The sequence below is a fragment of the Desmodus rotundus genome, chromosome 5 (genome assembly GCF_022682495.2).
Source record: "Desmodus rotundus isolate HL8 chromosome 5, HLdesRot8A.1, whole genome shotgun sequence".
NCBI classification, from domain to species: domain Eukaryota; kingdom Metazoa; phylum Chordata; class Mammalia; order Chiroptera; family Phyllostomidae; genus Desmodus; species Desmodus rotundus.
The window spans coordinates 21,397,947-21,415,407 of NC_071391.1; the positions used below are offsets into that span (position 1 = coordinate 21,397,947).

The window sequence follows — 17,461 nt, forward strand, 5'->3', positions numbered from 1 at the left end:
TCATTTTGATACCTAAATAATACAATACTCTTTTCAGAACTATGCAGCCATCAGCTCTATTTCACAAGAAAATCAAGTTGAGAATCACTGACCACATTCGCAATGAGCACAGACAAAGTGGCAGTTTTTATACCCTCAGAGAAGGGAGAGGGCACCCTGCTGCATTATGGGCAGAGGTGCCAAGCAGAAAAGTAAACTGAAATTGGAAAATACGCCACAGAAATAAAAATTACCAAGGGAAGCTTCCTCCTGGAGTGTGATCATACCATTTGTTTGCAGGTTGATCTGTTTGGCTTGCCACCAAGAGAGTTTAGTTTCTCACGTATCAAGACAACATGTTTATTGGTGGCCTCACCTGGAAGATGGGGCCTTAACCTAAACCCAGGAGACAGTGTAATAATAGAGCTCCAGTGTTTTGGTTATTTGCTTTTCATCCTGAAGTTGTTAAAAAGAGTTTCCTGTTCCACAGAGTCAGCTCTGAGGTGTCCAGGCTAAAATGAATACGATTTAACAGCTTAGACACACGGCATCTAGCGCATATCCAGTTCTTGTTCTATCGGTACCATATGTAGTTAGATGCCTTCAAGGCCTAAGCTATTTTTCGGATCCCTTCCTCTCTGGGTACTGTCCTTTTGGGGATGATAGTCTCAGATTAGGAGGGACAGAACTTCAGTGACCTGAGGGAGCTCATGTTACAACCCAACGTGACACCTTCTCTAAGGAAAAGGGGAGCTGTTACGGAATTGGGCTCAGGATTCTCATCACTGTTCAGCAATATCTTAGATCATTACAGGTGGGAATAGGAAACTCAGTCATCAGGTGGGATATCAGACCAGGCCTTGCATTTTTAAAGGACATTTTTTCAGCTCAATTTCCATCTCTGTTCTTAACAAGTTTTACAATTGTCACAAATTTGGATACTATTGTGCAGAGGTTTTACTATTTGCTTGTAATATTTGCACTGTTTTGTTAAAGCTCACCTGATATTTGCCCGTTGCTCCAATGTCTTTGTGTTAGATTGGTGCTCAATTTGTTACAACTCTGAATTTGTTCCCTTAACCTTAACCAGGGCCTTCTGAGTCTTCAATTTAGGATCATCTACTTTTAATTAATATCCTCCCAATCACATTCTCAAGTCCATTGATATTATAGACTATGAGCTCCTTGAAGGCAAGAGCTCTGGCTTCTTTCATCTCTGTGTTCCCTGGATCTAGCACAGTATCTACACAATGAACATTTGCAACTAATTTTACTGTCCCATTTTCTGACAAAGTTCAAAAGTTCAAACAGACTCTGTAGTAGCAGACCACAGGAAGAACATGAGGCATTAGAAATTTTATAAAGCATGTTTTTCCCAATTTCTCTCCAAATACGTTTTGGCTTCCATTAAAAAAAATCTATTTCTTCCTTGAAAAATCTAATCAAGGTATAACTAAGGTGTGATCATAGGTGTATGCTCATTTTTCATATTAACTATTTCCCAAGAGAAATACTGTTGGGCATCAATCAGATTGATAAGCCTTGCATAAATAGTTCTACTGTAATTGATTATTCTTACTGGTATTGGAGATAAAATCTTCATCATCATCAATGCCTGATCCAGAATGACTGGGGTTTTTGTCTCTTTCATCTTCATTTTCTTCAACTGGCTCCCAGCCTGCTGAGATGATATTTGAATCCGTACCTGTTGTGGTGACTTGCATTAGTAGCTGAGCTGGATGCCAAGTAACCCACTTGACAAAGGAAGAAAATCAGATTCAGAGTATATGATGGAATTACCATGATTATAAGAAAAAGTGAAACATTTGATATGTATATCCTCAAATTCTTTTTTAAAAAATGTTATTGAAAAGAGAGAGAGAGAGAGAGAGGAGAGAGGGAGAGACATTGATTTGTTGTTGCATTTATTGGTTGATTCTTGTAAGTGCCCTGACCAGGGATCGAACCCATATCCTTCATGTATGGGAACAATACTCTAATCAATTGAGCTACCCAGCCAGGCCCTACCCCAAATTCTTATATCTTAGTTTCTGAAGCTAATCTAAAGGTTTAAAAACAATTGGCTATGATTTTACAACTGAACAGTCTCTTTAAGAAAATTAAAGAATAATTATAGACACAACCCAGCCAAAGAAGTAAAAGAAAAAAAGGCCAATAAACACTCCTTCATGCTTTCACATACACTCATTAACTTATTAAGCATACGTCATTAAAGGTAGGGCATCCAGCAGAGGGTGGAAAAGTTTCACATGTGCCTACTTGCTTTGTCAAGCTACTTTAAAAAAAACCTTGGAATCTAAACACATGTTAGTCATTTCTAAAACATCATAGCTGTGTTCATAATTTGCTAATTCATTTATTATCTTCTCTAGCATCAGACCACTGTACTGTAAATGAAAATGAAACCTGCACTGCATTTCCCAACAATACTTCAGCATACAGGGAAAGAAAAAAGCCAATTAACAGAGAAGTCATTCCTGTCATTTGTTAGTCACCCCTTTTGGCTTACTAAAGTGGACTGTAGCCAGGATTTGGAGAAATTCTCACTTTTCTCCTTTTGGTATCAATTGCAAGAAAGAAGAAAACCCTCCGCCTCTTTCCCCTGGTTACTCTAGAAGATGTCTCTTTACTGCAAAGGGGTTTCCTACACTTTGAATCATATTCATGCTACCCTTTGGAATGACCATTTGTCTTTTCATACTGGTATTATCTACCCCAACAGTAGTTCCACTGACTGAGATTTTCTATATTTTGTTAGCTCTAGCGCTGCTATTGTATTTTCTCCTGAGACGTCAAAAATTTCAAATGACTTTGGCCATTTTAGAACACCTTTCAGAATCAAAATTTTGTTCTATCATCAAGAAAGACCTGGCTCATTTTCTCACAGTCCCCTTATTAGGCTCCTCCTGGGCTACATTAATTCTATAGCGTGGAAAGAAGAAGTCTGCTTAACAGTGCTATAAAATCAAACACAGATCTCAGAGCTCATGACCCTCTGATGTCATCACAAACGTGTGAGACCAGAATGACTTCAATGAGAATTATTGAGGACTGTCAAGAAAATAGATGAAATGAGATAATAAGTCATTACCAGCCATTATTGTTGTTATGTGAAGATGGTCCTTGGACTCTGATGGTTTAAACAACCATGAAAACCAACCCTGAATTCCTCGCCTCTTGATTACTGTTTTGGGAAGTGTACCACTAGTGCTCATCATAGCTGTTGTCAGCATAATTGAATCAATTGGTGTTAATTATCAGTTCCTAACAAATAGCATTGTATATGCTTTTATTCTCTTCTCTACTCAAGAGAGTTATCAATACTTGCTATAAGGTAGAAAGAAAGGGAGAAAGCACAGAAGTTCCATTTCTTTCAGAGGCCCAAACTGTAGTTCATAGAATGTCAGAGATGGAAGGACCTTAAATATCAGGATTCATGCTGTTCATCTCAAAGATGAAGGAGCTGCACAGCACAGGTCTTGACCTGTCTGAAGTCAGGAGGCTAACCAGCAGAGAGGTCTCAAGAGGAGCGTGAAAGCTGTCTTTGCATTCTGAAAGGCTACAGTGTAAAAGAAGAACTAAATTTTTGCCTGTTCTCCCAAAAGGCTAAATTGGGACCTGCGGTGGGACCTATGGAGATGGCTATTCTTTCAAATGTTGAATTAAAAGAGTTAATAATCTGAACTATTCAATAATGAGCTTCTCCATAATGTATTATATGCCCCACCATCAGAAAGATCACTTAGGAGGAAAGTCGGTAAGTGATTAAATGATTAGAAAGTATTGATTGAACTAGAGCTTTTAAGATCTTCTCCAAATCGGAGAGTCTACGATTCTAAAACCCTGCTCTTCAGAGTCTTAGCCCTTCATCTTCTACACACTCTATGTTGGCCAACCAGTACCATTCTCCAAGAAGTTAGGATATGATATTTCTGCGAGCAACCCCAGACACATAACCCCAGCCATCCCAGATACACAGAAGGATGACACCTGAAGTGAAAAATGGAAAAAAATGCCTTTCTGCTCCCCCCCCCCCCATTTAGAATCCAGATGCTCTGGCAACCTTGCCCACGGTCACTTTTTATATCAACACTTTGCAAAACAGATCAGGGTACTTTGAGTTGCAGCTTTTGAAAAGAGGAAAATCAATCAGGAAAGACAGACAGCCATGAAGTGACCCAATGACCTCAGCAATAAGACCAGAAGCAAGAGTCCTGATATGCCATTTCTGTAACCATGGAGTGCATCAGAAGATTATTAGGTAACAGATAAAAACTGAAGAAAGTTCAAGCAGAGACACTGAAGCCATCGTTAAATTCCCAAACACAAAAGTAAGGTGAATTAGATTCCCTTTTTCAGCCATCGAGAAAGCCCAGAAATGACACGAGGTGAAACACTGACAAGCCCGTTCCCTTCACAATGTTTGTCCTGTGAAGATAAACATCTCATTTAAAACTCGCATATCCCTCCCTCCCTCCAGCATTATCTTAATCACTATGGTTACTGGTTACTGTAGAGATGTCTCTTTACTGAAAAGGGGTTTCCTACACTTTGAATCGTATTCATGCTACCTTCTGGAATGGCCATTTGCCTTTTCATACTGTTATTATCTATTAATTTGCTCCTGAGCTGCTGCATGGCTGTGTGAGTGCACAGTTCAAGTAACTGAATCAATTATTCAGTTATTCTGTGTGAAAATGTTCGTTTAGTGAGATCTTTTTACAAAACCTTTACCCTTAGATCTGTCTGTAGATAATGTCTGGATCTGGCATAGGGCAAAGATCAGAAAAAAAGGAGAGAGGGCTGATTTTATCTTTCCACTCTCCTGCAGTCTCCCGGGATCTTAGGATAACACCAGAAGTGGGTGCCAAGGCAATGCTACTCCTTCTTCAAACGGAATCCCCTGCATACGGGCCTAGGGCAAAATCAAGTAGCAACTCAGTATCCTATGATGGAAAGAGATTTTATATTAACTTGATTGGGTGACTCAGCCATGATCTGAAGGTCTTCAATGAAGAATTTCATAGCATTGCTTTCATTCATCTATGTTTGGAGTGTCTCTAGCGGTGCTTGCCTGTACCTTTCGGGTCTATCATTTCATCCAGTAGCTTGTGAAGACGCCTGACATTTGAAAGCTCCACTGACACTTAGAAACCGCAAGTTAAGCTTTATACTGTGCATAAGTCAAGCAAGAACTTTGTAAAGGGTGTGTGTTCAGTGTGGTGATATCAGATCTCAAGTATCCATCCATCACTTCCTGTAACTCTTCATTCTAATCCAGAAAAAGAAACACAACTCTCACGGTAGAGAAATTCTGAACCCTGTTCAAATTAGAGGAAGGATAATTGGTAATATTTTTACACTTTGAAATCTCTTATTTGACTCTCAATTTGGACTGAGTCCAGAATGATTTCCTGTAGAACAAAAATGGCAAAGATCCCCAGGATAAACATCTGAGCCACTTGTGATTTGTAAAAATCATTTGGAGTCACACACCCCTTTGGAAAATGTGATATGAGCTATGGCTTCTTTCCTGAAAATAAAAAGTGATCCTACGTGTACACATTCTCAAAATTTTGCATATTATTCCAGGTGGTCTTGTATACCTTATGGCCTACCATTGAACTTCATGGAAATTCGTGAACTCCAGGTTAAAAACTTTGACTCCAAATGCACCAAATATCAACCACCTGAACAATATATTCTATACTATAAAGGAGACATTTGTTCAGAATAAAGAGTAGAGAGATAAGAGCCAATTTCACCAATGATGCCCTGAAATAAACCTGAGCATTCCCTGGAAAATTCTCAGACATCCCATTCTTACCTCAAAAACTTGTTAAAGATGCATAACTCATGCTACCCTCAGCCTATAGTACAGCAGGAAGAGACCAACAGCAAGTATACACACAGGAACAATATATAAATGGGCGTTATTTTTGACATCCTGAAGAGATTTGGGGAAAAGGGAAAAGCTAATGCCTAGGCGGCAGAGTTTCCAATTTCCCCACCCAAGTAAGCCATATATATATAGGATATATATACATGTATGTACATACATGTATGCACATGTGCACACACGCGCACACACACACATTACTTTGACACCCAGAAGACAAGGAAATAGAGTGCTCCCAAGCAGGAGTCTGCTTTGTGAATTAGTTTAGGTTTTTGGATTCCAAAGAATTCCAGATCACCAATCAAAAAGAAGCTGATGACCTATCTCCAGGAGGGCTATTCCAAAAATAACACTTACAATAAAAGGTTCACTGGAAATTGAAACCTGCCCAGATGGTTGTTCTTGTTGGTTTTCCTTATTGCCACCCACTGAGGACCCTTAAAGAAGGAATGAGCCAGCCAAGTCAAAGAGTGATTCTAGGTACTCAGCCAGCCCTCCTCTTGACCTCTGCCTGCCTGCTTGCAATCACTCCCTCTCACTAATTTCCAGCTCTCAGTCCAACAGTCATAAAGTTGTGAGAATCTCCTCACTGGGCTTAAAACATACGGTCTATTCAGGAACTTATCAGCGCTAACTTTTCCTGGTGGGCCATGTGCTACTTGCGAGTGTCCCCTGACTTTTCTTTGACACTCCTCATTGCATGCACTGATGTAATGGCGCTGCCATTGGCCTAATTGGATCCTACATCACTTCAATAACTCTCGGATTAGCTGAGAGTTATTGAACCCACTCTGGTGGACAAAGAGTCTCTCTCTTCCTTAAGTACTAAAAAAAAATCTTAGCTAAGTGCCCTGGAAAGAGGAAAGCATGATTCATTTCCCAACCCAAATCCTGAACTAGGTTTCAGTGAAATCGCACAGCACACTTCTTGATTTCTGAACAGAGTATAAGCTCCATGAAAGTAGGTCCAACTCTGAGTCCTCAGGAACGAGAGCAACACCTGGCACAGAGAAGACCTCATATATTGGTTGAACTTGAGCGAATGACTAGCTTACTAATCCTTACCTCTCTTCTATTATCCCTCTCGAATGGTGTTGACTACTGGATCGCTAGCATTAGAATAGACCTAGTACAGAGTAGGTCTTCAAAATGTGTTTGCTGGCTAACTAACAGGCCGGAAAAGTGCAATCCTTAAAAGATGTGCTATGAATTGTTCAGACAATATGCTGATTGACTTTCTTAAAGCACATGTGAAATACTCACTTGTTACCAGAGGCATTTGTCAGGGTTTTCATCTTCAGTGGGAAACGGTATTTTAACATAGACCTGACTTGCTTCCTGCTGAGACCAGAATTGTTGTCTGCAGGCATCTGACAAAACTGAATGCCCTGATGACTAGCACTTTCAACAGGTCTGCTTTTAAAGGGTGGGGAAATCAAGCCGTAACAAGGAGCTAGCAGCACAGGCCAGCTTGGTTTGCAGAGGCTTCTCTGCAGAAAGGTTGTCCCTGGGATTACAAACAATGAAAGTGACAAACAGTTGGCTCCAGAGAGCTGACAATCTGGGACAGCATGGGCAGAAAGAATTTGAAAGAATCTGCTTTTTGAAATGCTTCAAAGAATCTGCAGAGGATGACCAGAACCCCGAACCTATTTGTACCACTATGAGCAAGCTGCTAATAGAAATTTAAGGCATGGTCGAGCAAGTAACCTTACCCCCTCGTGCTCTGGAGGTTTTCCTGGCTTCTGGGTGATGAGGGATAGGAAAGGTTCCCGTCTTGAGCATTCACAAACCAGTAAATTACAGTCACACTCTTTGGAGAGCAGAGTCCCATCCCTCCAGAGCCGTGGCCAGGAAAGGAACAAGCCCACACCATACTAGGAAAGCTGCTCAAGAGGCTGATGCCCTACTTGAGTTTGAATAATCCTCCACAGCAGGAACACAGCCAATCTGGAAACATGTTTTAAAACAAACCACGGGGCAGGGAAAGCAAAGAGGGAAGTGAGGAAGGAGACAAGAGGGAGATGTAAACACTTTCCAATGAAGCAAAGCACAAGGGGCCTGTACCCAGAGAAATCTAAAGCAATGTTTACATAATTCCACTCTTGCGGTGCCAAGGTAATGAGTGACCCACACAAACCAAGCAAGTGCTGAGAACCTTCCCCTGCAGGCTGGAATAGAAAACTCTTAATCAGATTTAATTTGATCAGAAAACTCTTTCAGCTGTGTTTCCCTGGACCAAAGACAAAGGAACTGTTCAGTCAATCATGGGTGATGAATAAGACTGAATATTACACAATCAATAACAATAACATGGAAAATATAAAAACAGAAAGTTAAGTGAAACATAAAGGAGCCGATGGAATGGTATACAGCTGCTGTGACCCCCCAACCTATGGAAACAGTGGTATCCAGAGGTGGATGAGAACCAGAAGGAAATGTGCAAAGATGGAAACAACTTCTGTACTGGGCATGAATTTTCACCATACCCCGGGACAAGAAAATAAGGGAAGTTCTAAAAAAAACTTCTCTCATGGCACTTCTTATGCCAAGATAAGAAAAACAGAGATGCAGATTGAAAAAAAATTGTTGGCAGTAGCCGTCAACGCATACGCGGCACTGACAGCTGCGTAGCCACCTCCCCAGATGACATCACCAACCTCGAGAGAGGACACAAACGACATAGGAGTGCCTATCTCTCAAGAACAGAGATGTTTTGGCAGGCGAATCGCTACTGGAAAGCACAGTGATCCATTCTCCTTACTGGTAACAGAGGTATCCTCTGGGTGGTTGGGCACCGAGGGATGGTCTCCGCCTTGGGTCGGGTATTCAGTTGGAAGTTGGGTGTGGAAGATGGTGTAACCTGTTGGAGTGTTTCTTTCACTGGGGGACCCACTGCTGAAATCATAATCAGTAGTGTTGGCGTTGATGTCGTCAGGGTTGGTTCTGTATTCGCCTTTCTTGGTGTAGCGGGTCCCGTCACGGTTAACGATAGCTGGGAGAGAGAGAAGGCACTGTCAGAACTTGACAGCTCACACTCTCTGAGTACAGAAAAGACTTGGAATTAACATGTAAGGTGGTGACTATAACGCTGTTTTTCTTTTTTATTAGGAAGAGCAACTCCTAACTACCTGTCTAGTTGGGGGCATATGTAGCTGAAGCACTGAGTACAGTGTACCCTCCCCTGCCCACTCTGGCACCTTGGAAAAGGGGATGGGGCCAGAGGGTGTGTTTGGGAGTCCCTGTGTTTGAAGTCCAGTTTCGTGTGGCTGTAGACAAGGTAGGTAACTCTTTAAGCTTCAGCTTTCTCATTTGTAAAATAGGAATAATACTCCCTTCTGTTATGAGGACAATATAATATTGTATATAAGTGCTTAGCATGGTATTCAAAGTATAGTTGGTGCTCAATAAATGGTAAATCTCCTGGCTCGTCCCTACTTTCCCTTCTCAAGAATATGTAAACTTTGTGTTATTAATTCCCCCTGTTTCCAGAAAGGATGTGAAGTAGGAGACAGAGAGGCTATTAGCATCAGTAGGGAATACATATTGGCAAACTCATGAAGGATTATGTTTTCTTTCTAAGGGCCAAATTTTGTCAATTTAAGTGAACCCCAACTCCTGGCTTAGTAATTAGCATGCTTGGATATTGAGAGAGCCTCTGCCATCCTCTGTGGAATTAAGCCTTAAAATTAAGAAGCACAAATGTATGTTAAGGGCAAAATCTTTGGTTTCAACAAGAAAATGACTAGAATGCACAGGAGGAGAAAAAGCCAGGATGAATTCATTCATTGTTCCTCCCTAAAAGTACGTTCTGCCTTCAAGTCTGGGCTGCTCACTGCCTAATTGTGCACTTACCTGAAATTATTCACAATGCTGTATTGCATTGGTGGGACTAAAGATTCCTGTTGCCCATCTAGCTTGCCCAGGTGGAACTATTCATAAAACATAAATTTAAAAATATGCCAAAGTCTCAATCACCGTGATAACCTCTGCAGATGAGGATCTGATAAGGAAATATGACCAAACTTGTGCAGGTCTGGACTTCAAAAGAGATCTGTGGGGACCAAGGAAGTGGGGCCCTTACTGAGCATCCGCTGTGGGCCCGGCATGCATTAGACATATTATCTTTCTTAATTCTCATGAAAAAAATCTCATATGTTGTCCCATTACCCAGGTTTGAAAACAGAGGCTCAGGAAGAACAAGTCATTCCTCTAAGTTCACCCAGGTAGAAAGGAGCTAGGATTTCACACTGGGCCTGACTGAGACAGCACCCATCACATGGCAGGCCTCTGTTTCCTTTTGCAAGGCGCAGGCCAGGGACAATTCCCTAGGTAACAGTGTGGGAGGGGGGGCTGGATCTGTATGCTCCAGGGAGATTCTCGTCTCCCCGCTCTAGTCACCACTGTTCCCTGTGCACACCGAGGGGTCTGGCTCTTAGCAGGCAGACATCAGGCCTTCCCAACCCTGTGCTACTTCTCAAAGAAGTGAGGTTCAGAGGCAATAAGATCAGAATCAATAAGCTGACCTATTTGAAAATTTGGGTTGAGATATTCTGTTTTCTACAGTGGCAGATGCCTACTTCTGGGGATCATTTTCGGTGGGCTGGTATAAATAATGTTGAATCCCCTATTGGGAAGTTTTACCCTTTATAATTGCTTTCCAATATTCCAGTTAAATCAAACACAAAATCTGGGCAACAGAAGGCCCCTACCCTACCACCTGTTAGTCCTCTATGAGACAGAACACAGCTCAGAGCCTCCGGCTGCCAGAATTTAAGGACATTATTTAATTTTCCCTACATTTAAATTTACTTTTAAGGTTACCTTCTATTTATGACCAGGGACATTGATATTTCATTTGTAGTTTTAAAAAAATAAATGTACTTTAGGTACAAAAGAATGGGCCAATTAAATGCAAAGTACTGCTAATAGCGCTGTGTGCATGGAAGTGCCACGTTAAGTGAGAATGGTTTTCAAATGACTGAGTTTGAGGAACAGGGCATTGGGGTAAACCAGGCAGCATGTTAAGCCATCACAGGAAAAGAGGAAGGGACACTGAATCATAGCCAATGTGCCTCGCCTTAGCGAAATGACTGTTAATCTAGTCAAATATAAAACATAGAACAGGCCCCTGGTCCCTTTCCCAAGAACAGAATAACTCAATCAAAGTTAGAAAAGATACATACTTATGGTGATTGGTCCATCAAAGGCATTTGGCAGGTCTGTGACTGACGTACAATCTTCTCCCTGTGGTGCTATAAGGTAGAAAAGAAAAAAGGCATGAGAACTCTAAAAAGTATGAGCAAAATTGATTACCATTTCTATTACTAAATTAGAATGGAGTTTTATTATAACTTATCCCAAATAATTTTATTTTTCTGAACTTTGGTGAAGTCTTCTAGGAACTTCTCTGGCCTTCGTGACAGTTTCCATTTTTATTTAGCTTCATACAATTTGTGGAAGCTCACATGTTCCTCTTCCCATGCCAGCAAATTCATTCATTAACAAATACCTATGTTCTATGCCAGGCATTGTGGAAGGCTGAGGGTAAATGATGAATAAGATAGACATGGTCCTTCTCTAAGGCAGCACACATTAGAAGCTTATTTTTTAATTTGTTATCAAAAAGTAATCTGGGAACTCTGAAAAAACTTTTGAAGACATGTATAACTAAAATAAGAAAAATCATGTGTAATCCCAATAATCTACAGAAATAATGAACAAACATGGCAGAAGAATACAATCAAATGTTTATCAACACGAACAGTGTGAGAATCTAAAGATTAAAATAGCCAACAAAATTTAGTTGATAGAAATATTTAAAGATAGACTAGGCTTCAGTCTTTTGTTAATGTATTAATTTTTTTTATTAATTTGACTTCTCAACATGAAGTGTCTGAGGTTGTCCACCTTTGGTCTAGGTGCCCAGAGTATTTCCTGAGGCTGCTGTTTTGGCATATCTCACTGTGGGTATCTCTGGCTTCTTTTTCTTTTGTCCTCCATGTATCATCCACCCCCTACCCCCACCTTTGGGAATAAAGATTTCCGACTAGACCTTGGGCCTGCCTGGATACCCAAGATGTTAGCAGGAGCCCTCTGAGAAACGCTGTGTGGAACCCTGGGAAACAGGCCCTGGAAGTTCTACCTTGTATGCCATCCCTTGAGTCCTAAAAGAAGACAGCAGATTGCCTTAACCAACTGTTCCATTCACATCCAGGTGCTCTGTTTGGTACCTAGACCTGTGATGAGCTCTAACATCTGAAAGAGATTTAAACTGGCTTTGCAGTTATAGGAAAAATGGATCCAATTGTGCATTACAGCTTTTTATGCTGTGTATATGTGAATATGCCCACTTAAATGTAAAATGGCAACTTATTGCCTAGGTTGGCTTCTCCCAGAGTTGCTCGCTGGCAAAGAGCAAGGAAGAAAGGGATGGATGGGTGGGTGGGTGGGTGGGTGGGTGGAGGCAGGCAGGCAGGCAGAATGCTATCTATCACAAGGAAGGCTATTATCACAAGTATTCTAAGTGTCCTGCCATAAACCACTGGGCGCTCATAACCTTGGACAAAAACACAAGCTGAACAAAACAGGGTTTGTGTTCTTCCCAGTTCCTAGGAGCATCTTTTCCGACAGATAAACAGGATGCTTTTTGCCTGCCTGTTTCTTTGGCCTTGCAGGGAAACTAAACGGCAGTTTTATATTCCAGCTAGAGAAAAGTAGGTTTTAGGAAAAGCCATCCTTGCAAAGGTTGATTAAAAGATTTCACAGAAGAGAGACTCTCTAAAGAGAAAGTCACCTCCCTGGGAAAGCCATTTCTCACCATCCAATCTAAACCAGCCCCTCACAACCACCCCCCCACCCCCGTACCTGTCACCGTCATGCATCACCTGCTCTCGTTTCTGCCTCAGGCTTCCCAATACCGACAATTATCCTGTTCACTGTACTTAGCAGCTGTTCATGGCACATCCCCCACCCCCTACCATCTGCTCCACACCCACCTCCATAGAAATATTTAAGCTCCAGAAGATGAGTGGGAACCTCATCTGTCGTGGCCAGAACATTTATGTGTGATGGGGACAAAGAGGTACTCAATAAATATTGTTGAATGAATGAAAAAGGAAAAAAGTCCATTCTTTCAGTAAACACACCTGAGATGTTAACCTTCAAAATGGTCTGAAAATATATACAGGTCAAAAAAACATTTAGACAAAACCTGAATGGCAATGCCATAGAAATAATTAAAGAGAGTTGCAGATGTATCTGTTCATTTATTCCTTTTAAGCAATTACTCAACACATATGACAGATCATATAATTTTTTAAAAGACCAAAAAAAATAAACATGTTCTTGTCCCTGATTTTGAGGAATTCACAAGGTCACAGAAGACAGTAGTAATTAATATTTCTTTAGATTTTTAAAATTTTCCAAATATTTTTCCAATGAATCCCTCACTTCCAAATCAGTGCAAAAAGCCACACTGGGCAATCTTGAAGAGTCTCTCCCCAGTCTGCTTTGAGGACACCACCAGAAGCTAGCCTGACCTGTGACATGCTTCTGATACTGTCACATTGCACAGACCCAGAAACATTCCTTGGATTTGACTTCTTATGGCAGGAACGGAGGAAAGTCCCCCAAATTCAAAAATAACTGCAGGTAACAGTAGAGTGCACTGGGAATTTCTGGGAGATACATTGTAATAGAAGGGGGCAGGATTTCAGAAACACTAAGACAGTTTTGTGAATGACTGGAGCGTTTGTGCAAATGGATCCCCTTCATGCTCCAGTTCACCTTCTTAGATAAAGCGCATCGAAGCCGGCAAGCGTACGAAGACGGATGGTGACCCAAATGTGCAATCACTACATCCGTGCTCCCGAGTCAGGTAGCAGGGACTCATTAAGCAGCCTTTCATTCTGTTTATTGAACACCGTGTTGCTGGGAGAATCGGGCCTGGTGCACTTTTCCTGAACCTAAAGATTTGTTAGAAAGACCCCGAGGTGAGTTCCTGGTGGGCTGCATCTCAAAACCTTGCCTCCACTGCACCAAAAAGCTAAGAGGAATGTTAATTATTCAGTCTAGCCAATCGCTTGGTGCCAGATAGGCACCTTCCTCAATGCCTGATACATTCCAAGTAACCAATAAATATTTGTTCAGTAAATGAGTAAATGAATAAACAAATAAATGTAGAATCTTCCCTAAATCTCTCCTTCAAAAGAGGACAAGGCATTTCATTCAAAGTCAATTTAAAATATGAACTAATTCAAGTCAGCTCTCCGTGTGGTTAACACAGAAGTCACCAGGCTGGCACTGGGCCTTATCGCTGACAGCTGAAGCAAGAAAAAAACCACAGAGCCTTCTCGGGGTCTGCCTGATTTTCATTTGTAAGCCACAGGCTGTGTTTTATACAAACATTGCTGAATTGTAAACATGCAGAAGCTATCTGCTAAGACAGGGCTGGCTGTGGTCCCTGGAACCAGTTTGTGGGGGGTGGTATCGCTGGGTCCTGCTGGTAGTTCTCAGGCTAAGCTGGATGCGAGGATCTTTCCAATGAGATCCTTCACGTGGAGCAGAAGGTTATCGAGATCTGTTGCTTACTTAATGCCCCCTATCATCTGACTCTAAACCAAGGCAGTTAGAATTCATTTATCCTTAAATAACATTCTTTTTAAGCTCCTTAGCTTTTTATCTTGTTGCTTCAACACGATTAACTCCCCAGATAAGAATTAAGGTCCCCGGTTCTTTCTCACCCCCCTCCGCCCTGCACAGCACTGAGCACAGATCGCTGATCACGAAACAAACTTTTTAAAACTTAAAGGAAAACATACAAAAGCAGCCTCTCCCTACTGAGTAAATTTTGAAAAAAGGAAAAAATATATATCACTTTGAACTTCACTACTTCAGTACAGCCACTTTTCTATGCAATACTAGGACTTGTCGAACCGTTCAACTAAACCGCCCCCTGCCCTCCCACCACCACCCCCAAATGAAAAGGGAAGGTAATCAGTGCTGTTCACTCCTTTCTCTGAGGACAGGCCAACCTTATGGGCAAAAATAAGGACAGGGAGAAAACTCTCAGTAGTAACTTGCCTAGATGGCTTCATTTCCAGGCAAAAAAACCAGTGTGAGCTTCCACCTTTTTCAAAGTAAGTTTCTTTTCAGCAAGTGATAGCCGCTCGTAAATTGGGGGAGACAATATGGATACACAACAACCTGCATATACTCACTCAACACAACCCAGTGGGAGATGCACAGGCAGCTCCCAGAGATACTCAAGAGTCTGCTGTCTGGTGCTAGCTCTTTTCCATGTGCCCAATGCCCTCATCTAAAGCATGGTCTTCCCAAGTCTTCCATGAGCTCTGGCATTAAGATAAGCTAGCAGACCACATGCGGCTCTGTGCCCATTTCTTGTTTCTCTGCAAGGGGTTTTTCTCAGTGTCGTGCCATTAGAAGGGGCATTCTAGGTGTGAGTGTGGGACCCGGGCATGGTCCATGCACTGTACAGCGTCAGCTGGACTCTCCTCCTTTTGGTTAAACTCCATTTGTGTTCTCCATTCATGTGACAGGGAGGAGTAAATATTCTACAGTTTTCTCCTTCCTTCGAGTGTCCCTCCATAGGGTTAGGACCTGTATATATTTTTGGTCACTCCATTCCAACTAACCAGCCCTGATCATTTCTCTTTCTCCTTAACTCTAGTTTTCCCCTCGGAATTCTCACTCTAATCCCCACTGCTCACGCAATAGTAGGTGGGTGGCAATATCCTAAAGCTATTGATATAATCTTACAATTTTTTTGATGTCCCTACTTTAGCTTAACAGTCTGTGCAGACTTTATATTCTACTACCATATACAATACGTGTTTGTCTCATAAAAATAATGCCTTAAGCCATCATATAATAACATCTGTGTTCGTCTCATACAGAAAATGTCTTAAGTTACTTTCCAGCTAATTTAAAGGCAGGAAGGATGCCCTTCCTGTCCTTAAGGAAAACTGGTATGCCAGGCCGATGTGTCCAGTCTACCTTGTGGCTTCAGCTTCCCCTTCACACAGTCTCAAACCTTTAGGCACAACAGAAGGCTCAGCTTGCGAAGTAAAACATTTGATTGTTGGCATTCAAAAAATTGACAAGTATGGGTTTGACCTTTCTCAAAAACCCCTGAAGATTCATGATGCGTAGGATTCTTTAGTTTTGCTGGAGCCTGAATTAGACTTGTAAGCATGTGTTTCTAGGCTAGTGGTTGGAAGTAAGTCCCTTAGACAGGGAGGTGGCCTGGCCAGCAGCCCAGCCTGCAGATCTTAACTTGGCTTTCTTGTTCTCTACCTGCTGGGCTCTCCATTGTTGAGCAGGGACTCTCGACAAGGTCAAAGGCCTGCCATATGTCCTCTAAGCTAAGCCATTTGGCTTGTACCCCAATGTTATCATTAGATTCATGTCCCTCCCCTCTCCAAAACCCTGCTCTGACTTCCCATCACACTGAGAACAAAATCCAAAGTCTCCACCGCGGCCTATGAGCCCTTATGTGATCTGGCGCCTGCTTACCTCTCTTCTCTGACTTCATTCCCCAGCATTCTTTCCTCTGAGCACTGGGCTTTATTCTCCACAGTGTCCCTGCTGTTCCCGGAACAGGCCAAGGCGCTGTTGCACGCTTGGCTTTGCACCGGCCACCCACTCTGCTCAGGACTTTCTCCTGCATTTCGCTTGGGGCTCTCCTCAATGCCCCTTCTCTTTCCCTGACCACCGTCTCAGACAAAAGCATCTCTAGCACCCTGAAGCCTCTTGTTCTGCTTTCTTTTTTATAGTTCTTGTCTCACTCTGACTTCATATAAGGTATTTAATATTTATTTGTTTCCTGTTGGCCTCCCCAACTTAGCAGGTACACATCCCAGACAGAAATCTTGTCTTTGCTGTAGAGATAATCCATGAGCCTCCGGAAGGTACACGAAGGCTCACTGAAGCCGAAATTGATCCTCTCTGGGCCACGCTGCCACAGGCTTGCCTGCCAAAAGCCACCCAAAACACAGGACGATCCACTCGGAACCAACCTGAAGCATTGAAGCAGTATGTGTCATACTGGGAGGTGTTGGAGGGGAGGATGTACACCCCCGTGTGGTTTGCAGCACAGATGGCGTTGGGGTGGATCCGGGGGATCACCACGTGCCCTTCAATGAACCCATACCTGCAAAAGAAACACCAGCAGTTACCCCCTGCAGGGCCATGACAGGTATTCATCACATCCCATCAAATGACATGTCACGCAGTGCAATGCTTCGTTCTGCTCACCCCAAGGGGTGTTAGAAGTTTCAACTACTGAGTTATGTGAAATCCAAAAATAACAGCAGAGGAAGAGTGAAAGGGACCGACAAGGCTGATAGAGGTAAAGTCATTTCACGGAGGGCCCTAGGAGAGCTTCTTTTAAAAAAAAGAGATTCACGAAAGGAAAATATTTGTTTCAAATAAAAGTTGTGGTCAAGTCAGTTTGAATAAGAAAAAGGAAGCCCGAGTCACAGAAAAGGAAAGATGACCACTTTATGATGTGAGATTCACTCTGGTTCCCCAGTACCTTCA

At 42.1% G+C, this 17,461-nt stretch overlaps 1 protein-coding gene across 15 annotated transcripts in view; it reads right to left on the minus strand.

The window, feature by feature from the left end:
- CD44 (CD44 molecule (IN blood group)) overlaps nt 1-17,461 on the minus strand; it is an 84,689-nt gene that overhangs the window by 27,896 nt on the left and 39,332 nt on the right. For 9 of the 15 annotated variants that reach the window (XM_053924203.1, XM_024558808.4, XM_045194014.2 and 6 more), the window contains exons 3-6: nt 16,939-17,072; nt 11,086-11,154; nt 8,664-8,894; nt 1,559-1,684 (exon numbers count right to left, since the gene is read on the minus strand). In XM_053924203.1, coding sequence (XP_053780178.1) covers nt 1,559-1,684; nt 8,664-8,894; nt 11,086-11,154; nt 16,939-17,072 — 560 coding nt within the window. The remainder of the gene's footprint in view (nt 1-1,558; nt 1,685-8,663; nt 8,895-11,085; nt 11,155-16,938; nt 17,073-17,461) is intronic. The other 6 variants (XM_053924204.2, XM_045194018.3, XM_053924206.2 and 3 more) reach the window with 2 other exon arrangements.